The sequence below is a fragment of the Oenanthe melanoleuca genome, chromosome 9 (assembly GCF_029582105.1).
Source record: "Oenanthe melanoleuca isolate GR-GAL-2019-014 chromosome 9, OMel1.0, whole genome shotgun sequence".
Lineage (NCBI taxonomy): Eukaryota > Metazoa > Chordata > Aves > Passeriformes > Muscicapidae > Oenanthe > Oenanthe melanoleuca.
The window spans coordinates 10,432,817-10,453,941 of record NC_079343.1 but is presented as its reverse complement, the minus strand read 5'-3'; the positions used below and the strand labels follow the sequence as shown (position 1 = coordinate 10,453,941).

The window sequence follows — 21,125 nt, the reverse complement described above, 5'->3', positions numbered from 1 at the left end:
CATTTTAAACCTATAGGCATGCCAGTCATAGAAAAAACATTTGTTGCACTTCTCTTTCCTTAAGGACCCTTTAAAGAAAACCAAGACTCTAGATGCTTACCTCAGTGCATGCTTAAACCACTAGAGAAAGAGAAGGCAAGAAGAGCACAGCTGTGCTCTTTTCAGAATTATCTCACTTTTACTTTTTCACATGCAGATTTGAATACCTCTTTAATTTCGATAATACTTTTGAGATTCATGACGACAGTGAGGTGCTGAAGAGAATGGGAATGTCCTTTGGGCTTGAAGCAGGCAAATGCTCAGCTGAGGACCTAAGAACTGCAAAATCACTGGTGCCAAAAGCTTTAGAAGGCTACATCACAGGTAAGTTAAATATTGTTCCTGATCAAATCCATAACCTTACTTAACTGAAGCAAATTTAGTATTAACTTATGTATGCAACATTTGAGGGTTTGTGGGACTTAGTAGGGTTGGTAAATGAACCAGTTGTCTTACTGTTACCTTTGGAAGGTTTATCTTAGTCATCCTGTTGACTTAATGTACACTGATTTATAACAGTGTGATGTGTGGGCTGCATTATGAAAAAAATATTTCTTAAATAACTAAATTGACACCAAGAACAAATTTTCATGTGTTAATATTAGTTTTGAGTAATTGAATGTATCAAAGAGCAAACTGGAAGAAGGCAGCTCTTCCCAAGATGAGGAAAAGGAAAGAAAAACAGCATCTTGAACTGCTTGGGTGTAATCCCTCAGGAGCCAGCAGGTGCCACCTGAGAACTAAGCTTCTCTAAATAAAACATACCACTCCAAAGACTTCAGGACAGGTATCCCAGGCAGAGGCTTTTACCTCCCCTGTTTGAACAGGTTGTCCTTAGATACAAAACTAGAACTCCTTCAGTGTTGCAGCACTGGACTAGAGCTGCCAAAATTTGCTGTCCCTTCCTATAGTTATTGTCAGTGTGTTCTTCTTGCTGAAGCCGCAACTTAAACTTAGCCCAGGCATTTTCTGAAGTTTCTGGTGGGACTTTATCTGTAAATAAATTAATTATTGAGTACAGACCTTGGTTTTTGAGGAAAGGGAACAAAGCTCTTGCTCCAACTTCTCTACTGCTATGTATAAATTAGAATTCAGTGACATCATATAAAAGTAGTACCTTTTAAATGGCTTAACATTTCAAACTACATCAAATGTATGTTTACTAATTGACACCTATTTGTGTTTTCCTCATCCTCTTGTCCTGTGGGTTTTAAACCTAAGATTTAATGTTTTATTTTTGGTCAATTATGAAGTTACACCTGAAGTATTTATAAGATGGCACTCACAACAAAAAGAGAAGTTGAAAGAATTCTTTATTTGTTCCTCGCAGGTTCATTCAACTGAACATAATTTACCATGTGATTTATCAGCAATGTAAAATAGGGGAAAGGAGAAGAACTCATGTCTTTTAATAGTGAGGCAATGTTGAAGTTACTTAATTGCTCCCTTGTGTCCAGGATCAAACTGAAATTTCTTTTTCATTTTACGCCTGCATTAATTTACCTCCAGTGAACAGGGTTCCCTTACATTTGCAAACAACCCTGTGTCATGACACTATTTACTGAGTACTTTCCTAGTAGCAAACCAGCAGCTTGGAACCTGTATAGAGTTTTAATCATAGGAAATGTATAGATTTTATTTTTTTACTCAAAAATTATTAAGGCAAGTAATGCACTCTTCATACATGGATTACATTCAGCTGTTTCAGTCTCTGTAAAAATTAGCTCAGAGATATTCCTACTAGTATATGTATTTTTTAAAAATGAACTATAATTTACATATCAGTACATGTATTAATTTTAAAGGTTTGCTTGTTACTTAATTATGCTACACAAATCTATAGTTAAGAGTATGAATTGCATATTGATGGTTTCTAATTGCACTAAGTGACCAATAAAGGAAACAGATTTAAATGTTTTGTACCATATTTGAAAAGCCATCATTTGCCTGATTATATATTTTTTTATTATTTTCTCATTTTAACCTTGGGAGTTTTTAGACATTTTCTTACACAGCAAGAGTACGGAAAAGAAAGGGTCGTCACTGGTTTCTAGAATTCATGGTTACTTCTACTTCATCATGATGACTCTTTGAAGAACAATGGCTTCAATTACTACTATACAGGAAAAACAGATCCAGGTCTTTTATTTATTCACTGAATAAATTTACTGCAGTCAAAGATTTATTATGATCCTGGTAGCTCACTCCATGGACAACTGCTCTAGAAGGCAGTCCTGTTCTAGTATGTCCGAGTAGGTGAATTATTTCCTGTACAATGTTAGTTTGACCTTAGCCTGATCATTTTTTTTCCAGATAATTCCTGACTTCCAAACACTAACAATAGTTTGTACTGTAATGCTTACCACTAGGACTAAAGAACCAGTTGGAAGAATCTAAGTCTACAGCAGTTCAATTAAAAAAACTTTAACTTGACAAAAAATGCTGGACCATCTCAGCTTTGGAAAGCAATAACTTTCTGTTTGCATTAAACAGCCACATAAATTGCTTGGAACTGCTGAACTGATGAAGTGCGCATCAAAGCTTTATTGGTGGATTTTCTTTTGAGAAGAAAATGTGCTTTTAGCCATTCTTCAAGTGCCCAAATTTGATGAAAGTAGTGTCATCTAGGTTTGCTATTTTCACCATGTTTTAGCAAATAAATGTATTTTTGTAATAAATACATTGGTGTGATCCCCAAGTATGACATGGTACTGATAGCAGCAGAAGCTAAGGTGTATTGACCTCATGGAGAAAAGATTCTGTGTATCTTAAATTATTTTTGTAATACACCTTTCTGTTGCTTAACTGTCATAACTGACAATGTCTAAAACATGACACTTGCACCAGAGCTTAAGAGGACATCCCAAAGACACAATCCTAATTATACATTCCTGCCCATTTCTGCATTTTGATCCAGGTGCCTTTGTGCTCTTCCTGCGCTGGTTCCAGGTACTAAACTGCAGGCTTTGTCCGGCAGAGGAGTTTGGAACAATTAAATAGAACTATGTAGCAAAGGGCTCCAACAGAACAGCTCAAGTGGAAGAGAGAGAGCCAGGTTGCTGCCTGAGCAGAAATACTCCACTGCCTGGGACAAGCATAAACTCGTAGAACAGTAGCCAGAGTAACATCTCTGTCTTTTGGGCTGTGCACATCCTACAGGCCCTTAACACAAAACAAAGTCCAACCTTTATTAGTTGAGTCCTGACTACTAGAAATGAGGCTGCAGATTAAAAAAAAAAGCAGGAAATAAAAATTCCAAGGCACTAACAGTTGGGGTAACAACATGTCACCTTATGTATCCCACTAAGGCAGTGGGCAGACAAAGTGGTGCAGTTTAGGACTTGGGTTGTTTTTCCCTGTGTGAGGAAGTGCTCTGCTGTTTACCTGTGTAATTAGCCATGATTAGCAAATGGGCTGGAGCTGGAACTAAAGAGCTAAGAGCATCCACTGCCTGAGCAAGGTTGTTCAGATGCCAACACTCTCATGCAGCACTTGTACATTAACTGCTAAAGCTATTGAGGATATTGCTTTAGAGCCTTCTCAAATAAAGTATAAATTTCTACCAAGTGTATCTGCTACAAGATATGCCTAGTAGTACATAACAATGCCGCTAATAGATTGGACTGCACCACCTTGGGAAGGTTTATTCAAACTGCTGTCCCTGGTTTTAAGTATAATTATTAGTAATTGATCTACACTGCCAAAAGAAATAAGTATTTTCATTGTAGGCACACACCTATTTTGACAGACTTTTTCATACTGGGAATGGCTTCAACTCCCCGTCTTTCACAAACTTCTTATCCCTCGCTTCTCAGAGCCCTCTGGAAAATTGAATTTAGAAATATAAGGCAATTAAAATACAAAGTAGGGATATGCTTTTATGAACCACCTTTTTGCCATCCTTCTACCCTGCTCTTCAAAAAGAAAACTAATGAGCTATTATCCAGAAATGTTAATAAACCACAAGATTACTAGCAGTGTCTTGTTATTCTTCTGGAATATTAAACATGTACGCACAGGTACACTCCTTCAAAATACCAGGGAACAACACTATGGTACAGCTCTATTAATCTAAATACAATGCAGCCATTCCAAATGGTTTAGCCTCTTCCTGCACAGACAGAAGGAAGCTGTCAGAACATGTTCTCTGTAAATGAAACCTGCATTTAGGGCAATCTTGATGAAAGACATTCAGGTCCATCCACATTTAACTGTTCTCATCTGTAATGTCCTCACAGATCACCCTAAAACTGCCACTTATTAACGCTTGCTTGTCAAGTTCCAAGGACTGCTTGGAGCACCACCCTTGGAGTACCAAAGCTAGCCTTGCTTTGTAGCATGACATTTAAATACCTTGCTGCAGCAGCTTTCCACAGCACAAACCAAGGTAGCCTTGGATCCATCCCAGTGGATGGTGAGCCAATTTACGCGGCTGTGTCGACCTGCTTAAAAAAAGTCCCTGTGCTAGGCAGCACTGCCAAATCTAGAGCAAGCAAAGCTTGACAAGAACACAGAAGGACAAATGAGAATGTGTATGTAACACACACAGTTATTCCTTTTGCCTGCTGTTACAGAACAATTCTAGATATTATGAGTAGTACAGTCCCAGTTACTGCCACTGTCTAAAACAGAGCCACAGAATTTAACAGTAAGGACTCTAACTTCTGATTTAATGCATCTAGCTGGAACCACATGCAAGTACCATGCAAAAGAACTAGACAGTCTTGATAACTTTATTTTGATGTTAACTTTGTGTCAAGATGTAATTTAGGTAGGTGAATAGAAATGCCTTATCTAAGAAGCAAATTAAAAACACACACACCAAAAAAACACCAATCCTGTAAATGTAACTGGGTCAGTGGACTTGTTTTGCTGATTCTCTTGGTAGAAATGTGTGTAACTGGAAACAACTGACAGGCATAACTTGTTAGGGAATTTGAAAACAAGTACTATGGGGGTTGTAAGTAACCTCTTCACATCCCTCAAAGGGCTTTTAACAAACTATCTCAAGAAACTCGGCATTATTGCCAGACCATTTTAATGGCCTTAACCCCCCATTTCCTATCCCTAGGAAGGAGACTGCCTTACATATCTCATATGCAGTGTACAACAGGCTGTCTCTTCCATTCTTGGCACCAGCTCTTTGCCATAGTTTGTGCATGTCCACAGCTGCTGCCCAGCTCTGGCTGGTGGCAGAGTGGATGAGGAGGCTGCCCCACAGCCAGCCATGAGAGCCACCAGGCCAAAACTGCCTTTGGCCACCAGAACACACACAGCCACAGAGACTGCCTGGGTTGTTTCACTGCACTATCTCAAACCCAAATAAATACAATTCATTTTGTACCTTTACTACGTGGGTCAGCCAAGGCACTAGGAGCTGTCGGGGCATTTCACAGGGTCAGGCTGTGGCAGTAGGTTTCCATTAATGACTCCAGAACTCCTTTTTCACATACCTGTGATTGCATACAGTCACCAGCCAGGTGAATCTTCTTCAGACAGACTGAAAAGCTGAGTGCAAAGTTAAGTGCATCCACAAACACAGGATATAATTTCATCCTGATTAAACAGGACACATCTACAGTATAAAACTCAAGCTACTGGTACCTTCAAACTAAACTAAGGGATCCTAAGGGCAAAGAGAATTCGAAGTTTAAAATTGTAAAAAATAAAAAAAAAGTAAGTAACTATCATAAATAGTTATGCTTTCTTCTAGATATGTCTGCAGGATTTTCATGGATAAACCAAGGGTTACTTTCAAGTTCAGCACAAGTAGTTTCCCATTTCGAGGCAGCTGGAGGCACTTATGATGCTAAATCAAGGTAAATAATTTTTTTCAGGAATAGGTATATATGCTTGTGGTACTTTAGTAACCTTGCTATTTCATACCATTTGCATGCAGGAATTGAGATATTTTCCTATCTTGGTTGATTTTGATTGTGAAAAATCTCTAATTCTGTCTTCCTTGAAGGATAATTATATTTGAAAGGTCAAATCAACATGCTTTGGATGTTGAACATACCAGCTATTTTGTACCTGTGTTTCATAAGAATAGAATTCCTTTCAAGCCCCTTTTCCTAATTAACCTTAAATTCTTGCCTGGGCATGGACTACAAATAGATAATTACATGTGGATAAAAGCCTGGTAATATTTCTGAAGAATGCATAAGAATGTCTGCTCTCTAAATGCACTGCTGTTTAAGCTTTCATGAAAGTTTAGTCCACACAGCTTAATAAGAATTTAAAATTAAGAACCAACAACCAAACAAAAAAACACTATGCACAAAACCTGAACCTAAAATAAACCTCAGCAGCCAGACTTTGGAGGCTACCTGTACCATAAAAAATGGAAATAGGGATTATTATATGGATTATTATTTTGGAGCAGCTCTTTCTCATAGCATTTAATAGCTTCATTTTGTATTGCAAACATTTCTGTGTATTAATGAAACTGTGGTGGGTTCCCTTTTTTTTTTCTTCAGCTTAAGCAATTCTACTAGTTGTTTATGAAAAAAAAAAGTCTCCCAATAATCTTTTTATGCAATTTTCCAATGTTTTATTAGCTCTCCTAATAGCTGTGTTTACTGTAACACTTTGGGATTTTTTTCCTTGTTGGTAGCAGTTCTTCGACTAAAGGAAAAGCTGAGGCCAAAAGAAAAAGCTTAAAACCTCATGAGAAACCTTCTAAACTTCACCCTTTCTGTTTTGCTAGTGAGAACCCAGGGTTGTGTTTGGATGCCGAAGTGGCCTTAGCAACTGGGCAGCTGCTTGCCCCTAGCAGTCAGCAATCCAGCAGTGCAGCGTCCCGGGGGGAGACGCCCTGCTCCTTCAACGAGGAAGATGAAGAGGATGAAGATGAGGATTCTTCCTCTCCAGAATGAGGACAGTAGAAAATGGAATATACAAAATGCTGCTCAGATATTCTTAATGGGAGTTCCTGTTTGGATTTTATGGTTTCTTGCCTTGATTTGCGCTGTGTTCGGTGAACCAAAATGGAAGCTTCAAAACAAGTTATCCATAGCTGAAATTGAAGAATTGTATAACTGAACACAGAGTGACATGCAGAGACAGAGCAAAATGGGTTTTATAAAATATAAATGAGGAAAAGAACAAAGTCCCTGGAGATTTGGCAAAGTAAACCCTAAGTCCATATTTTCCATTTTGGGACTCAAGTCTCGGTCTTCCCCTTGTCTTTTTCAGATGGAGAAGAAAACAGTCAGTCAGTAAAAGCCAGTTCTTGCATTGTCTTTTGGCTGTGCTGCCTTTAAAAAAAGGGGGAGAGGGCACACGCAAATGTGCTAAAATCGTTATTTAAAACTATCTTGTATGAAAGTGGTTATAGGGAGAAGGGTCTGTTAAAATGTTTGCTGTTTTTCTGTTCAACTTGCTGTATAGAAGATTCTTAAAGTAATATAAATTGCAAGTGATTAAATGAATCTTGAAATAGTTTCTATCCATTTTAGATACTCTAAAAGTAACATTAGTATGAAAGGTTCATATGTTCATTTATATTGCAGGCCTAATTTATTATAAGTGATTATTCTTAGCCATTATTAAAACAGTCAGAAAAAAAAAAAAACAGTATTCTCTGCACCAGCTTTTTTCAAGGAAAATAAGTTAAAAATTGTATTTCTAGATTACAGCATATTCAGTGTAGCTTCTCCTTTACTGTTCTAACTTATATATCCCTTCTATGTTAGAGCATGTCTCATTTTTTTTAAAGAGGCCTCCCACCACGTTAAGAATCTTAGACAGCATGTTTTCAAGGCAGTCTTTTGAAATTTGGGGTGGGCAGATCACATAACTTTTAAAGTCATAGGCTGAGGTTCTTAGGGGAAAAAAAATAAAATGTCAAGAATACATAATTTCATGTTTTGCATTCTGGTCAGCTTGGATTCTGACAGACTTTCTTATCAATAACTTCAGATGCACTCACCTTGATGCACCTTTGAAAGTTGTATCAAACCACTTAAAATAATCTGTGGCTCAAGTTACCCAACACATATCCCATGTGAACTGTTAAATTACACTTGCAGCAGGAGGCTGTGTTTTCCATAGCTAACATCCACTCATAAAGACCTTTAAGAAAAAAAACCCTTGAATATCAATGCAAAGTACACTGTAGATGTACTCTTCCCATGGTGTTCCATCATCCAGGACTTTGCCTAGCCTCCAAGTTAACTATTTTTCATGTGGTAAATCTCCAGTTTTTCCACTGTTTGTTGGTGGTAGCCCTGTGTCCCAGCTGTCTGAGGCAGCTGTCCTGGCTCTGTTCCTACATGGGGGGATGAGGCAGCTTGTGCTGTTGCTCACCTAAGCAAAGCTACCCCTGGGCTGCTGGCAGGGTCCCTCTCACAGCCTGGGCTGTGTCCACATCATCTTTTACAGCTAAACCTACACCCACCCGGACCAGCACGATCCAAAAGCACCCAGCCTGAGCTACAGAGAGAAAATGAGGCTCCAGCTCAAGAGCTGCCTGCCCGTGTGCAGGAGTTAGCACAGGGCTGGCTGCTCACAGGACAGGTAAAACAGAGAGGAGTAGACAAGCACCACCTGCATGTTTACATTACAAACCAAAGCATCCAGATAGAAACTTTTCACAACTACTTCAAACTCCTGCATATGAGGAGTACCTGAGGGCAGCACTACCGTGTAGGTATGGCTCTTGACTGAGCTATCTGTTTTACACAAATAAATGGCAAATGCATGAACTAAAATGCCTACCAAGATATTCACCCTTGGGGCAAGACTGTTAAAACGCATCCTGGGCTCATGGCTCACAGGCAACAGTAGACTGAGGGATTTACACCCCCTCACTTCCACCCAATCTGTAACACTACCTCCACACCAGAAAAGCTTTACAGATACAAAAGAATATTCTTGCTGAGATAGTCAGTGCACTGAGTCAAGTGGCTCACTTTTCAAATGGGGGGAAAAGGGAACAGGTACTCTACACATATTACTATGGAATTGTCAGCTTCATGATTGACATTTCATTCAAACAGATCATCACTTTCATTCTTAAAAAACCCTTTGCTTTTTCAAAAACTGCCCTGTCAGTCATCTTTCACTGGAGAGGGCAGATCAAAGATAATATATATGCATGATCCTAAGGAATTCTTTAAGAGGGAAATATCTTACAAAGTAGTTATATCTCCCTCCCCCTAACAATACATCAGGGACACATTTAACTTTACACTTTCTTCACATTTCCCCTTAAGATCTGTGTAAAAATCAAAACCAGCAAAACACTAAACTGTTAATGAAGAGCAGAACTATAAGAACCTGGCCAAAAGGCTTCCAGGCCAGAAATTAAATGTATTTTATTAGCAATCAGTGGGCTTTCTGCTTTACAGGAGGAAGATCTTAAGTGACACCTTCCCTCCTTTTACATCTGTGCTCTTCAAAGCTGCTGCCTGCACAGCTGCTTGCTTTCTGGCAAACATCAAACTATCAAATTTAAAGATAAAAAATATGGGAGCACATAACATTTATTTGACAGTTGACCCAAGCCTTTAAAATATTTTTTTTCCTGGACTAGTTGACTACAAAGGACAAAACAAGTTGGAACATTCAGAAGAGACTTCAAAAGTAAATTCTTTCCTTGGGCTTCTTTGTGCCAAGTACCAGTTGAGGATTAAGTTCAACTGAAGCAGTATGGTCTAGTGGCTGCACTAAAGTCTGGGAACCAGAAGAATTTGGGGCCTTATCCAGCCAGAGCCACTTGTGTATGATCTCAGGCAAGTCTTTCAATCATTCCTGGTGATCTTAGCTGCCATATTTAAAAAAGAAACAAAAAACACGCACAAAAACCACAAACCAAAACAGGTAAATGCAACACCTCACTAAAGGCAGCTGCTGCAATTGTGAATAACGCAGAGGTTGAGAAAATTAACAAACCACAGAGCTCCCACCTAAGCTCATGGCAGTGCTTGTGCTCAGCTGCCTCTACACACAGGGCCTCCCTCCTGCTGAGAGCCAACAAACACTTTCCACAATCAAATGGTCATGACCAAGACTGGTTTTCCCATTTTCTATTCACTTATCATCATCATCTCCTGTCTCATGCAATACCCCTGACATTCATTGATAGGAATCAAGCAGCAACTTGTAGTAGATCATACTTCTTATAAGAAAAAGTTAACATTTAAATTTTCATTCAACTTATATTTAAGATAAGTTTAAGTGATGTTTCTGTGTCTTGGTAATACATTCTCTCTTGGTTATACATTCAGGAGGCACATGACTCTAAGCAATATAATGCTGTATATAAATGCCTGTAGTGCAGTAAACAACTTTATTTCTGGACTAACTTTGTGGTGTTTGAAAAATCTGAATTTGACTTTAAAAAACTAGTCAGCTCCACTATCTAGATGAAAAACTATGAGTGGGAGACAGCATTTTTCTATTATGTGGAAATCTGACATATTGTTAGTATTTGAAATTGTATTAAAGTGCACCAGTCTTCTCATTTCCACACTGGAATTAATGACAACAATCCACCTAATCTTAGAAAGTGTGTGTATCTAGAAAATAAAACCAGTTCAACTGAAAGTATTACTTAAGTAACACCATTAAACCGAGTACAAGCCCTGCTGTAGATATTTCCATGTTGGTTAAGGGGTTTTCAACTACAGCTTGCAAATACTCCTAAATACTTTTGAATAGCTGGAAATTGCCAAGGATACAAAATTCCCACAAAAGGGCTTCTGCTGATCAACTGTCAGCCTGAAGTAACAGTATGTAAAGAGGCCTAATAACCAAATATTAATCCTTTTTTTAAAGAAAAATGAAGTCTTCAAGTTAATGCTCCAATATGAAAGGATGCTTGAATTTAGAATTCCACAGTTAAGGTTTAAAAGGTCAAATGCTCTTTCTTTTGACCAAATCCCCTATTTAATTCAAGAATATGGCTGAAACATAACCACATTTGAACTCTGGGCAATAGTCCTTTTTGTAGTTAACTGGCCCTTTTCAGCTGAAAATAATCCAGGCAGCTGATTGTAAAGTTGATTTCCTTTTAGTGAGTTAAAGATGTTTGGGGTTTGGATTCATTTAAAAACAAAGCCAGTACCACAGGGTATGGTATAGAGAAAACAAACCAAAGCAAGCTTTCTTCTGCCTGACCCACCTCATTTAGATCTTTTCATTCAGGAATCTCTCAGGAACATCATGATATTAAATAACCAGATGTAATGAGCTGGGGAAAGACTATGTGTGCTTTTTAAATTTGTGATTTAAAAAATTCTAGTAATACTTTGAGGTGACATCCTTCTGCTGCAGGTGGGTCACTCTGAGGCTGAAGGTGTCTCAGGTGTCAGCACTGGGAAGTGATGCTTCTTGCAGCATTAGTGATGAACAGGGGAGGAAGAGGCCAAGGACCTGTTCATGGAGGTCTCTTTAAAATGTGCCACTTCTTGAATTCTGACCTCTGTCTGCAAGCAATGCACCAATGAATCGTTTGTTAATTTGCTGATATCACACACCTACCTGAGCACATGAACAGCTCTAAATACTTAATTTTTTGCTGGCAAGTGTTCACACAACCCAATCCTGATACCATAAAACTTCTTGAAACTCATTCCTTAGACTTAACAAAGTTCCCAGATCAGATTATCTCTTTCCTGTTCAGCTGTTGAGTCTTTTTAAGAGGCTGTAATTCTTCTCCCCTGATCCAGGTGTATTGCCAAAAAATACCCATAACCAATGTTACTCACAGTTGTTCATTCCATCTGCAAAGGATTACCATCCTTTCAAGTCACTGCAGAGTTGTGTGTGCAAGAACATCCCAGCTCCTTCAATCTGAGTGCCTCAGGTGGCATCCATGGATCCCTCCCAGCTGGCACTGACAGTGAAGGGAGGGAATGCTCATTAAAGCAGTCTGGCAGTAACAACTGAAGGGGCTGTTTGTTGAAGCTGTTCTGTATGGTCTATATGGTCACTCTCCACCTTTAATGCTACCTTGTCTGCCCACCCAATGATCAGACAAAACCAAACTATTATTTTCTTTCTGCTTCCATATTTTTGACAGTATCCAAGAATCCAACATTTAGGATATCCACCTAAACTGCAGGACACCTAAAATCCTTGCTCAAAATTGGGCAGAAGTAACATCTGAGATCTAAACATCCAAATCCCAAGGGAAGGCTTCCTGCCTAGAAACAATATGGAACAAATAAGTACTTCTGCATTTATCCAAGAAAAGCAGACTAACCTGTGTTAGGTAAATAACCTAACCATGATAATTCCAAGCAGATACAGGAACCTCCCAGTAGCCCAAACTTGCATCTCTTTTTAGTATTCTATATTGGCTAGAAAAGTGCAATCACTTAAATCTGATTCCTCTAAATGCTATTCTTACATACCCAACACTCTCCAGGCATGGTTACTTAGGATATTATGGACACCATGGGATAGCAGGATACAGCAATGTCACATTTAAATCCAGTTGTAGATGCAATGAAATTCATCTATGCAGAAACTTTTTTCTAGACAAAATGAGTCTTTACTGGTGAGTTGGTTTTAGCCCATTCTCCTGTCCAGGCTGAGTCAAACACTCGTCCCTTGCACTGCCTGGTTCCTGAGCTGCCCATGCTGCCCACCCACAGAAGCCAGAGAGGAAAAAACACCACATCTCCACAGTCCTTCCTACTGACATTTTCAGGTCACATACAACTCTGAATGGCCACAAAAGTTGAAATTATCAGAAAAGGTGAAGTCTACAAAACCAGTCTCCAGGCTTTTTGATGGGTTTGTTAAATTGCTATTGTAACTTTAACAATTAGTAGATTTGGCTGTACTAATGCAGGGATTAAATGGATCTCTCATAATTTCCCCAGGAAAACACCAGCTGAATCACAACCCATCATACAAGTTTCTAAAACATTCCCTGGTCTTAAAGGCCATGCTGTATACATGAAAAATACTTCAGAGAAGCATATGCAAATGTTATGACACTGTATCTCACAAACACCTACTGTAAAAAAAAAAAAAAAGAATTCTACTTTGAACAAACTTGTAAGAAGTAGGATGTGAGCCTGTCCTCATTCCTCAAGCCCTAACTGCAAACCATGCCCTGGCACCAAGACACAGCCTTTGTGTTTGCATATCCTATATGGCATAAGGAGAAACTGGCCAGCAAGCACAGGCAGAGTTTTACACCAGGACTTGTTTGTTAGCACCTGGAGAATGATCTGGCAGTAGATGAGTCCTTGGCAAGGAGGACTGATGTGCCATCAGCTCATGTTCTGAAGGTGCTGCAACAGGCAGCAAGGGGCAGAAAAGGCAGGTCTGGCCCTCCATTCCCCTTTACAGAAGCACTTTTTAATATACACTATATTCTGCATGGAAGTAATTATAGAGACGCTTCCTTTTTATATTTAAAATGCAGAAACCACTTGAAAGTCCATTAACTTTTTTAATTAAATTTTTTTAAGAACAAGGCCAGTCATGGACAAAGCTATTTAATGACTTCCAACACTGAACTCAAAGCAGGGTTTTGTAAACATGGTGGGTGGGAAGAGACAAATCCAATTACAAGCATGCCAATTATATGGGATTTGAAGTTTTAATTAATTTTTTTAATCTACTCATCTTGCTCTTCCAACATGTATTGGCACAAAGCATCACACAATGGTGGAAATTTTTCTCCCTTTTCTTGTGCTGAACTCTTGTGTCTTCAGGAAAGCCCAAGTTTCCCATTCATCTTCATTTACTGCGTATTTTTGAATTATCCATAGATTTCTTTCTTTCTAAATACCTATAAATTATAAACTAAAGTTTTATTTTTGCAGGTCTGCTATTAAGCTATGCTGATTTTTTGTCCTGATCAAATAGTGTTAATTTCTACTACCACATTGTATGTGGCTAGGAGAAGTGTAAAAAAGAATGTGGTAGTATTTTATGTGCTTTAAACACTGACAAAGATATAAAGAAAAGTGCATATACAAAGTTTTACTTTCCTAATAGGAACACTGGCATTAGCAAATAGTATATTTGAAACAATAGGAAACATTACTTTGTAGTAGCAAACACTTTGTAAATAAAAACTTGTTATTTTTTTAATGGAAATTTTATAGAAGCTTTTTCTGTATACTCAATTGATCCCATGTTTACTGAAAATGCTGGAAGTGGGAATTGTACCTTGCAAATGGGGGTGGGGAGCAATCTGTCTGACTGAGGGGAAAGCTGTGTATGCTTTGGACAATAACATCCAGTTTTCTGTGAACTGAAATGTAAACCTTAACTGTAGAAGAACTGAATAAAAGAATTTCAAGGCAACAGGACCAAGCTTGTCTTTGAGAAGAACATTGCAGAGAAAAGGTCGTTCAAGGTTAACCCTGCCAGTCTGTGCACCTCGCTAAGAAAACAAGGAACTGCTCTGCTTCACATGGGAAATATTGCATCCTTTGGTTACTGAATGTATCACAGTCTAGCAGCTGTGTCCTCATTGGCTGGTCAGTCAGAGTAACCTCCTATGTAGTTATCCAGGGAGAGATGCTGGACTTCTGAAATTGTTACATTTTGATAACTCACAAAACGTTTGGGGATATTATTGTCCCTATGCATTCAAGACACACACCTAAACTATACCTAAGAGAAGGCCCCAGGGTGTGTTCCCCTGGTTTCATGCTAGATCTGTCCTGTTGAACACCCTTCCAACACCTATAGACACTGAACATACATCCTTCCAAACCCCTTCCTCCTATTTTGGTAGCAAGAATGCAAATGCAAAGAATTTAGGCAGCATTAGATGCAGTCCCTCTTCATCCTCTGTGTTGGTTCTCCAATTCTGCCAAATATGAAAACACCAAGTAATGTCATGGTGCTTTCTTTTCCCCATGTGCACAGAAGACCCATGACTCACTATTTTTAATCCCAAATCAGCTAAAAGTAAAGGTCAAAGACAATAGCAGAAGACTTGTAAAACTGGGAGTTCATTCTTGTGTAATAAATAGAAACTCTACCACAAAGTCCTTTTATCTAAAATGTAATGGCATATTTGGGAATGTATTTTCACTAACAGATTTGGCAAATAACCACCTAAAAACTCTTACAATGTCTTTTTCATAAGCAAGAAACAACTGCAGAAATAAGAGAATGAAAGGGCATAGTTTTTATATCAGCAATGAAGATATTTAGGGCTTATTTATGCTTCTTAAAAAAAAAACAAAGAAGTCTAAAAATCCTTACCTTCTTTTGTGTCAGTGCTCCATAAGTTGCTATCAGAATGATTCTGAAACCTTAAGCTGATGGTGAACCTGGTTGGAAAAAATAGTCTCCTCTAAAGAATCCTTAGTTCTTTGTGCTATATTTTCTGGGGATCTCCTCCTCGAGAACTCACGAAAGCAACTGAGGAAATGTAAAAGCATAATAGCCCATTTCATCTCTTCTAAGAAGTACTCATCACAGGCCTCTATGCAGTCTACAAATAATACTCTCTGAAATGACAAATACTTTTGGTTAGAGTTTCTCTGACTGTCCAACCAGATCCCATCATATAAACTAGCTTATGTTTTTCTTCATGTAAGTAAATCTGTATGTTTCCTAGAAAAGGGAATCAAGCAATGGTAACTGCTGCAGGATTAAGGTGCTCTGTGCTAGTAATGGAAACATTAAGACAACAACAAATATTGCTCTTGGTTAAAAATAATAGTATTTAAAACTGCATACTGTTGAATTCCACACATTCTCTTAGAAAGCAAAAATATTTGAAAACATTCAGGAAAACCAGAAAACCCCCAAATTTGTGTAGGTTTATTATTCATTAAACTCTGTCTCAACCCCAAGTGTAGGATAGGAGATAAATGTGAACAATACTTCATTGTCCGAGTGCCGTGTCACGAGTTCTGCCCTGAGCCGTGTGATCCGTGTAGGTTGCTCCTGAAGAGGCTCAGCTGTGCTGCAGTGCCCGTCCTTCGCCTGCCGGGGGAGGGACCATCTGCTCTGGGGGTCCCACATCATACTGCATTCCTGTTCTGGACGTCATTCCAAAAGCTGCAAAACCTAATGTCGCTGGGACTCCTCCTTGCTGAACCACAGTTCAGGGGTAACAAAAGAGAAGAAACTGTTCCTACGTATTTCACATAACTTCCCATTTGTCACAAAGGTTAAATCAAGTCTGTGAGACCAAAAGTCCCAAATTGTTGAAGGCACTGCTGCCCACTGGTTCTTACAGCTACCCTCTGGACAACTCATTGCAGGCTCGGTTTTGTAACATTTCAAGAATCCCTCACCGGCCACTCAGAGAACTCACAGACCCATTAAAAAACTGAAAACCATTGTCCCAGGCAAAACTGCATAGGAAGTGGAAGAAAAGCCTGCAACAATGAGATGACATCAAAAGGAAGAAGTAAACAAACAGAAGGGTTTGTGTTCTTCCAGCATAAGGCAGCAAATGGAACTACAAAATGGCAAAATTATCTAAGCACCATTCTTGAGCAATATATGAAACCACACAGCCAATACTCTCCCTTGGTTCAAATGACCTGTGCCAACCCAAGTTTTCAGCATCCTGACATTGAAGTCCAGGTTATGCAGCAATGACAGTATTAGATACAAATAATATATTCAATTAATCTGCCACCATTACCTCAACATTATTTTTCAAATATTAAATAACAAAAGTTACATTTAACACCATATTATGTAAAAAGCAGCAAATTGCATTTTTACAGCACCTACTGGCATACACAAGACAGTTATATTTAACAAATATGCACCACAAGGACATAAGTGTCTTGGCACATTTAGAAGTTAAAAAACGTTTAAAATGAGTAAAGCGCACGAAAATGTCCTAGCATTGACCCGTGTACAATTTAAGCCTCCGAGCCTGCAGACTGAAATTAAATCATCAAGCAGAACTCCCAGTAACAGGACTGGGCTGAGTGCACGGAGAAAAAGCTCCTGCAAGGAAAGGCAGGGTGTGAACCACAGCCCACGGTGACTGCCCGCACCGCGCCCACGCTGCTCTGTGCTAAAGGTAAGAGCTATTTTTCAACGGGGGGGTGGAAAAGAAACCCACGGAGCTTCCACAGCTGCCAGCATGGTTTAAGGCCACACCTTAGTCAAGCATCAGAAAAAGAGGTGTTTGCACGTTCATGTGTTTTGTTAAGAGGCAGCTCTTCTCCTTTAAATCTACTGTTTTGGAATGAAAGCTTTTGACCACAACACCCGTATTACCCTCCTTTTCAAGAAACTGCATCTTTGCCTTGAGGACCCGGCCTGTATCTGCCGAGTTCCCGTGTCTGCCCCTGTGTGTTCCAGCGCTGGGGCACCTGCGCTCCCCGGCCCGCTCGGCTCTCGGCGACTTGCCCGCGCCGCCTCCCGCACTCACTGGCCGACCCGCGCCGCCTCCCGCACTCACTGCCCGGCCATGGCAGGGCCCGCGCCGCCTCCCGCACTCACTGCCCGGCCATGGCACGGCCCGCGCCGCCTCCCGCACTCACTGCCCGGCCATGGCAGGGCCCGCGCCGCCTCCACACTCACTGCCCGACCCGAGCCGCCTCCTGCACTCACTCCCCAGCCATGGCACGCCCCGTGCCCAGACGGGCCGGGGGCGTTGGTGTCCGGTACCGCCGCGCACCGCACTGCCCCTGCCCTGTCCCCGCCGCACTCGGTACCCGCGCTCCGGCCCCTGAGGGCCCTGCCCGCCCCTGCCCTCACGCTAGCGGCGGTAACGGCCGCGCGCGCGCCGCTCCCAGCGCGTGCCGCGGCTCCGGGCCCCACCGAACCCCGCTCCCGCCGCACTGGGAACTGCTGCTAAATCCACCTTTTTATGAATATTCCTGATTTCCGAACTATCTGGAATCAGCATCTTAACACTAAGATAACACTTCCACATTACCAGAACCTAGTCATTAAGTATTACTAATACTGAACTAACCAAATTGTAGAAAAAGCTGCTGCAACTGTTACTAAGAGGATGTAGGTTAACACTGCTGCTGGCTCTGTGCAATCAAGTTGGCCAGGTTGATATGAGCCCGAGGAAAGCCCAGGTTTTTATTGTTACTACTTTCAAGCCATCTCACCTTTTGATATTTTCTCATCATCTCATTAACATGACTAAAGCCAAGTTCTAAGCATTCTGTCTAGGTTTACAAACTCCTGCTTAATGTTCTGCCAAACTTGTACCTACTGTTTTCTGTCATCAGGCAATGTATTCAGCCTATTAAATTAAGATTGGATGCGATAGGGCTGCTCTGTCTAGAGGCCATTGCCAAATGACTGAGTCAGCTGTATCAGAGCATTTATCAGACCGCTATTTGTTGGCCCTCGAGCAGCAAAATGAGGAGCAGAAGCTTTTGAAGTGGCAGAGACTCGCTGAGGTTCGTACATTAACTGCAGACCCTTCCAGCACATCTAACTGTACAACTGTGTGTGTTCCCAGGATGGTTGGTATTGACCCATCTAGTTATCTGTAGGAAATGGGTGATTGGCAAGATTACAAATGAGCACATACACCACCAGAGATGCAACAATTCCAGGAAATAAAGCAGTCCTGGATGGTGAAGATTTTTTCAGAAATAACTGCAAATTAATTCATTTCATGGAGGAGTGCCCATATTTCAAACCTTTGGAAAATGTTTCACCAAGCAGTATATTTTCTGACTAATGAACCATTCACAGTTAAAAATTAGAATGGACTAAAAGATAACCTTAAAATATAATAATAATTTTAAAAGATAATTGCAGCCAAATATACCCCAATCTGATTATTAATGGATATAATCCCCCCCTCCCCCCAACTGGGAGTTTTGTTTCTATTCAACTGGTTAAACTTGTGTTAGAAAAGATTATATGAAAGTATCAGTAGCAAAAAAACCCAAATAAAACAGGAGACAGTCCTTTCCAGTGTTCGAATTCTTAAAAGATTAAAAAACCTGCAAGTAAAATGTAATGAAGTACAAGAGCATGGAAGAGAGTGGGCCAACAGACATTCCTAACTGAGTGAGTCTGGTTTCAGGGGCACAGGAGGCACGTACAGCAGAACAGGCACCCTGAGGAGTGATGTATACTTCCAGAATTATTCTTCCTTCTGCATTGGCACGTTTTTGTAACTCTATATAGAGGGTAAAATACTGCATGTATACTCAGGAATATGCTAAAGCTCTGAAACAGTGCTATGGAAGAGAGAAAACACACACTGCTCAGTGCTCCCTGGGCTTGGTGGTGTAAAACCAAACAGGAGAAACTGCAGAGACTTGTGCACTTATCCCCACACTCCCACTGGCCCTTTCTGATAACCAGCAACCACTCAGTCAGTGGAAGAGCTACTGCAGATTCTTGCCTTTACATGACTGGCAGTGTACAGTGTACTGTGTGTTTGTTCTCAAGGAGCTTGGCAAGCAGGGGAACACAGAATGTGTTTTTTGTGGTGCAGAAGGAGTTAAGGAGCCATGTGCCTGAGTTCCCTGCAGATAAGAACAATGTGAGCCCCCTGACAAGCCAGGCAGGCAGCTCTGGCTCAGCAGATAGCAGGAGCATGAACTGAAGGGGCAAAGACATGTCACGATTCCAACAGCCATTCATATCCTGGGGAGATTTCAGAGAGTTCTCTTGTCATGTTTTAAACCATGGCTGCATTTCTCTTTGTCAGAGTGCATTTGCCAGTTGCACTGCTGAGTTTTCATATGCAAGTCAGCCTACAGCAGTTTCCAGTAATGGCATCTTATGCAATTTCTGACCTACTTTAACACATTGGGGCATTTGGAAACATGAGATCCACTGCTGCAGCTTTCTGCTTGACAGTGTGACACTGCAGCAGGAAGCACAAGTCTTTAGACAAACACATGGATCCACAAAAATGCAGGTGACAAAGAGACTTCAATTTTCATGGATCTGCTAAAATACAGGTAACAAACAGACTTCAATTTTCAAGGTATTTGTCTTTAGGCACATCCAGATCAATCATCATATGTATTATTTTTAGCTAGAGACCATGCACATGATTTCAAAAAGATCAAATGGTCAAGTCAGTAAACTGCTACATAGGTACTGACCTGTGTGCTTTCTTGGTCCAGCTAGGCTGCACTTTCCTGAAGAACACCTCAAATGAGAGCTTTTGTGCGTGACTGATGATAAACCATGACCTGGTTAGCAGTACAGGGATCTTCTCTCTTGTCCCACTAGCCAGCTGTGTTCAGAAGAATGGTGTCTTCTTCTACATGTCTTCCCAAACTCCAGCAATAAATGGAACACCTCTGAGAACTAAAAGTTTTATCAAAGAGGATCTTCAATACACTTTTATTAATTCCACAACCAAATGTGAACCTAACTACCAACGGGGACCTAATGCTACTAAAAGAGAAGAGAGCATATAGAACCATTCCTACCATTAATTATAATTAAGCCTTAAATGGGAGAATTAATAAGGAGAAACTTGGATTTCTGTCCCTTCCTTCTACCCCAGATGTTTACCCCAGAAACATTTCATTGCAAACTATGTTGAAGTTCAAGATCTAGTTCAAGATCAAAAGTACTGTAACCTTCAGAATAATGCTGCAAAGGTTGGTTTGTTTTTTCCATCCCCAAGTTCTGTTATTAAAGGATGTTTTAAGCATGGTTGAAGCAAAGACTATACATACCATCATGACTTTTCCTATATAGACAAAAGCATTAAGGCCAAATGACATCCAGTATTATTCACTATTATTCACCAACAGCTGCTTTAAGAGACAGTTATCACTCTTGCTCTGCCATTTCAGTCCAATTTTTACCTTACTACTACAGTGCCTCAATGATCTTTCACTATTTTCCTGCAATGTCTCAGCTTTAGGTGAGGTTATTACTACTACTGAAAACTATAAGCATTTTAGTATTAGTATTTAGCTTCACAGAGAGGTAGACTTAAACAAGGCAAATCCAGGTTCAGTACCAGGTTCCTGAGAACACTGCATTTAAAAAATTGTGTGAAACCATTCAGCAAGGCTTGGTGCTGAGAAATATATTTTTCCTTTCCAAATCTCCTACTGAGAAAGAGGCAGGGTTCAGAGGATTAAAACCACAAAAAACAATACCCACCCTCCCCACTCCTGTTTTTGTTTCCATACTGATTCACAGCTCCTTTAGTCTACAATTCTTCTTTCTAT

The 21,125-nt window shown here is 40.1% G+C and overlaps 1 protein-coding gene across 6 annotated transcripts in view; it reads left to right on the top strand.

The window, feature by feature from the left end:
- Positions 1-14,316, top strand: part of TFDP2 (transcription factor Dp-2) — a 52,313-nt gene extending 37,997 nt beyond the window's left edge. For 3 of the 6 annotated variants that reach the window (XM_056498855.1, XM_056498854.1, XM_056498853.1), the window contains 3 exons: positions 197-363; positions 5,753-5,858; positions 6,749-14,316. In XM_056498855.1, coding sequence (XP_056354830.1) covers positions 197-363; positions 5,753-5,858; positions 6,749-6,917 — 442 coding nt within the window. In that variant the 3' untranslated portion in view covers positions 6,918-14,316. Of the gene's footprint in view, positions 1-196; positions 364-1,369; positions 5,687-5,736; positions 5,859-6,748 lie in introns of those variants that run through there. The other 3 variants (XM_056498859.1, XM_056498856.1, XM_056498860.1) reach the window with 3 other exon arrangements.
- The last annotated feature ends 6,809 nt before the right edge of the window (positions 14,317-21,125 follow it).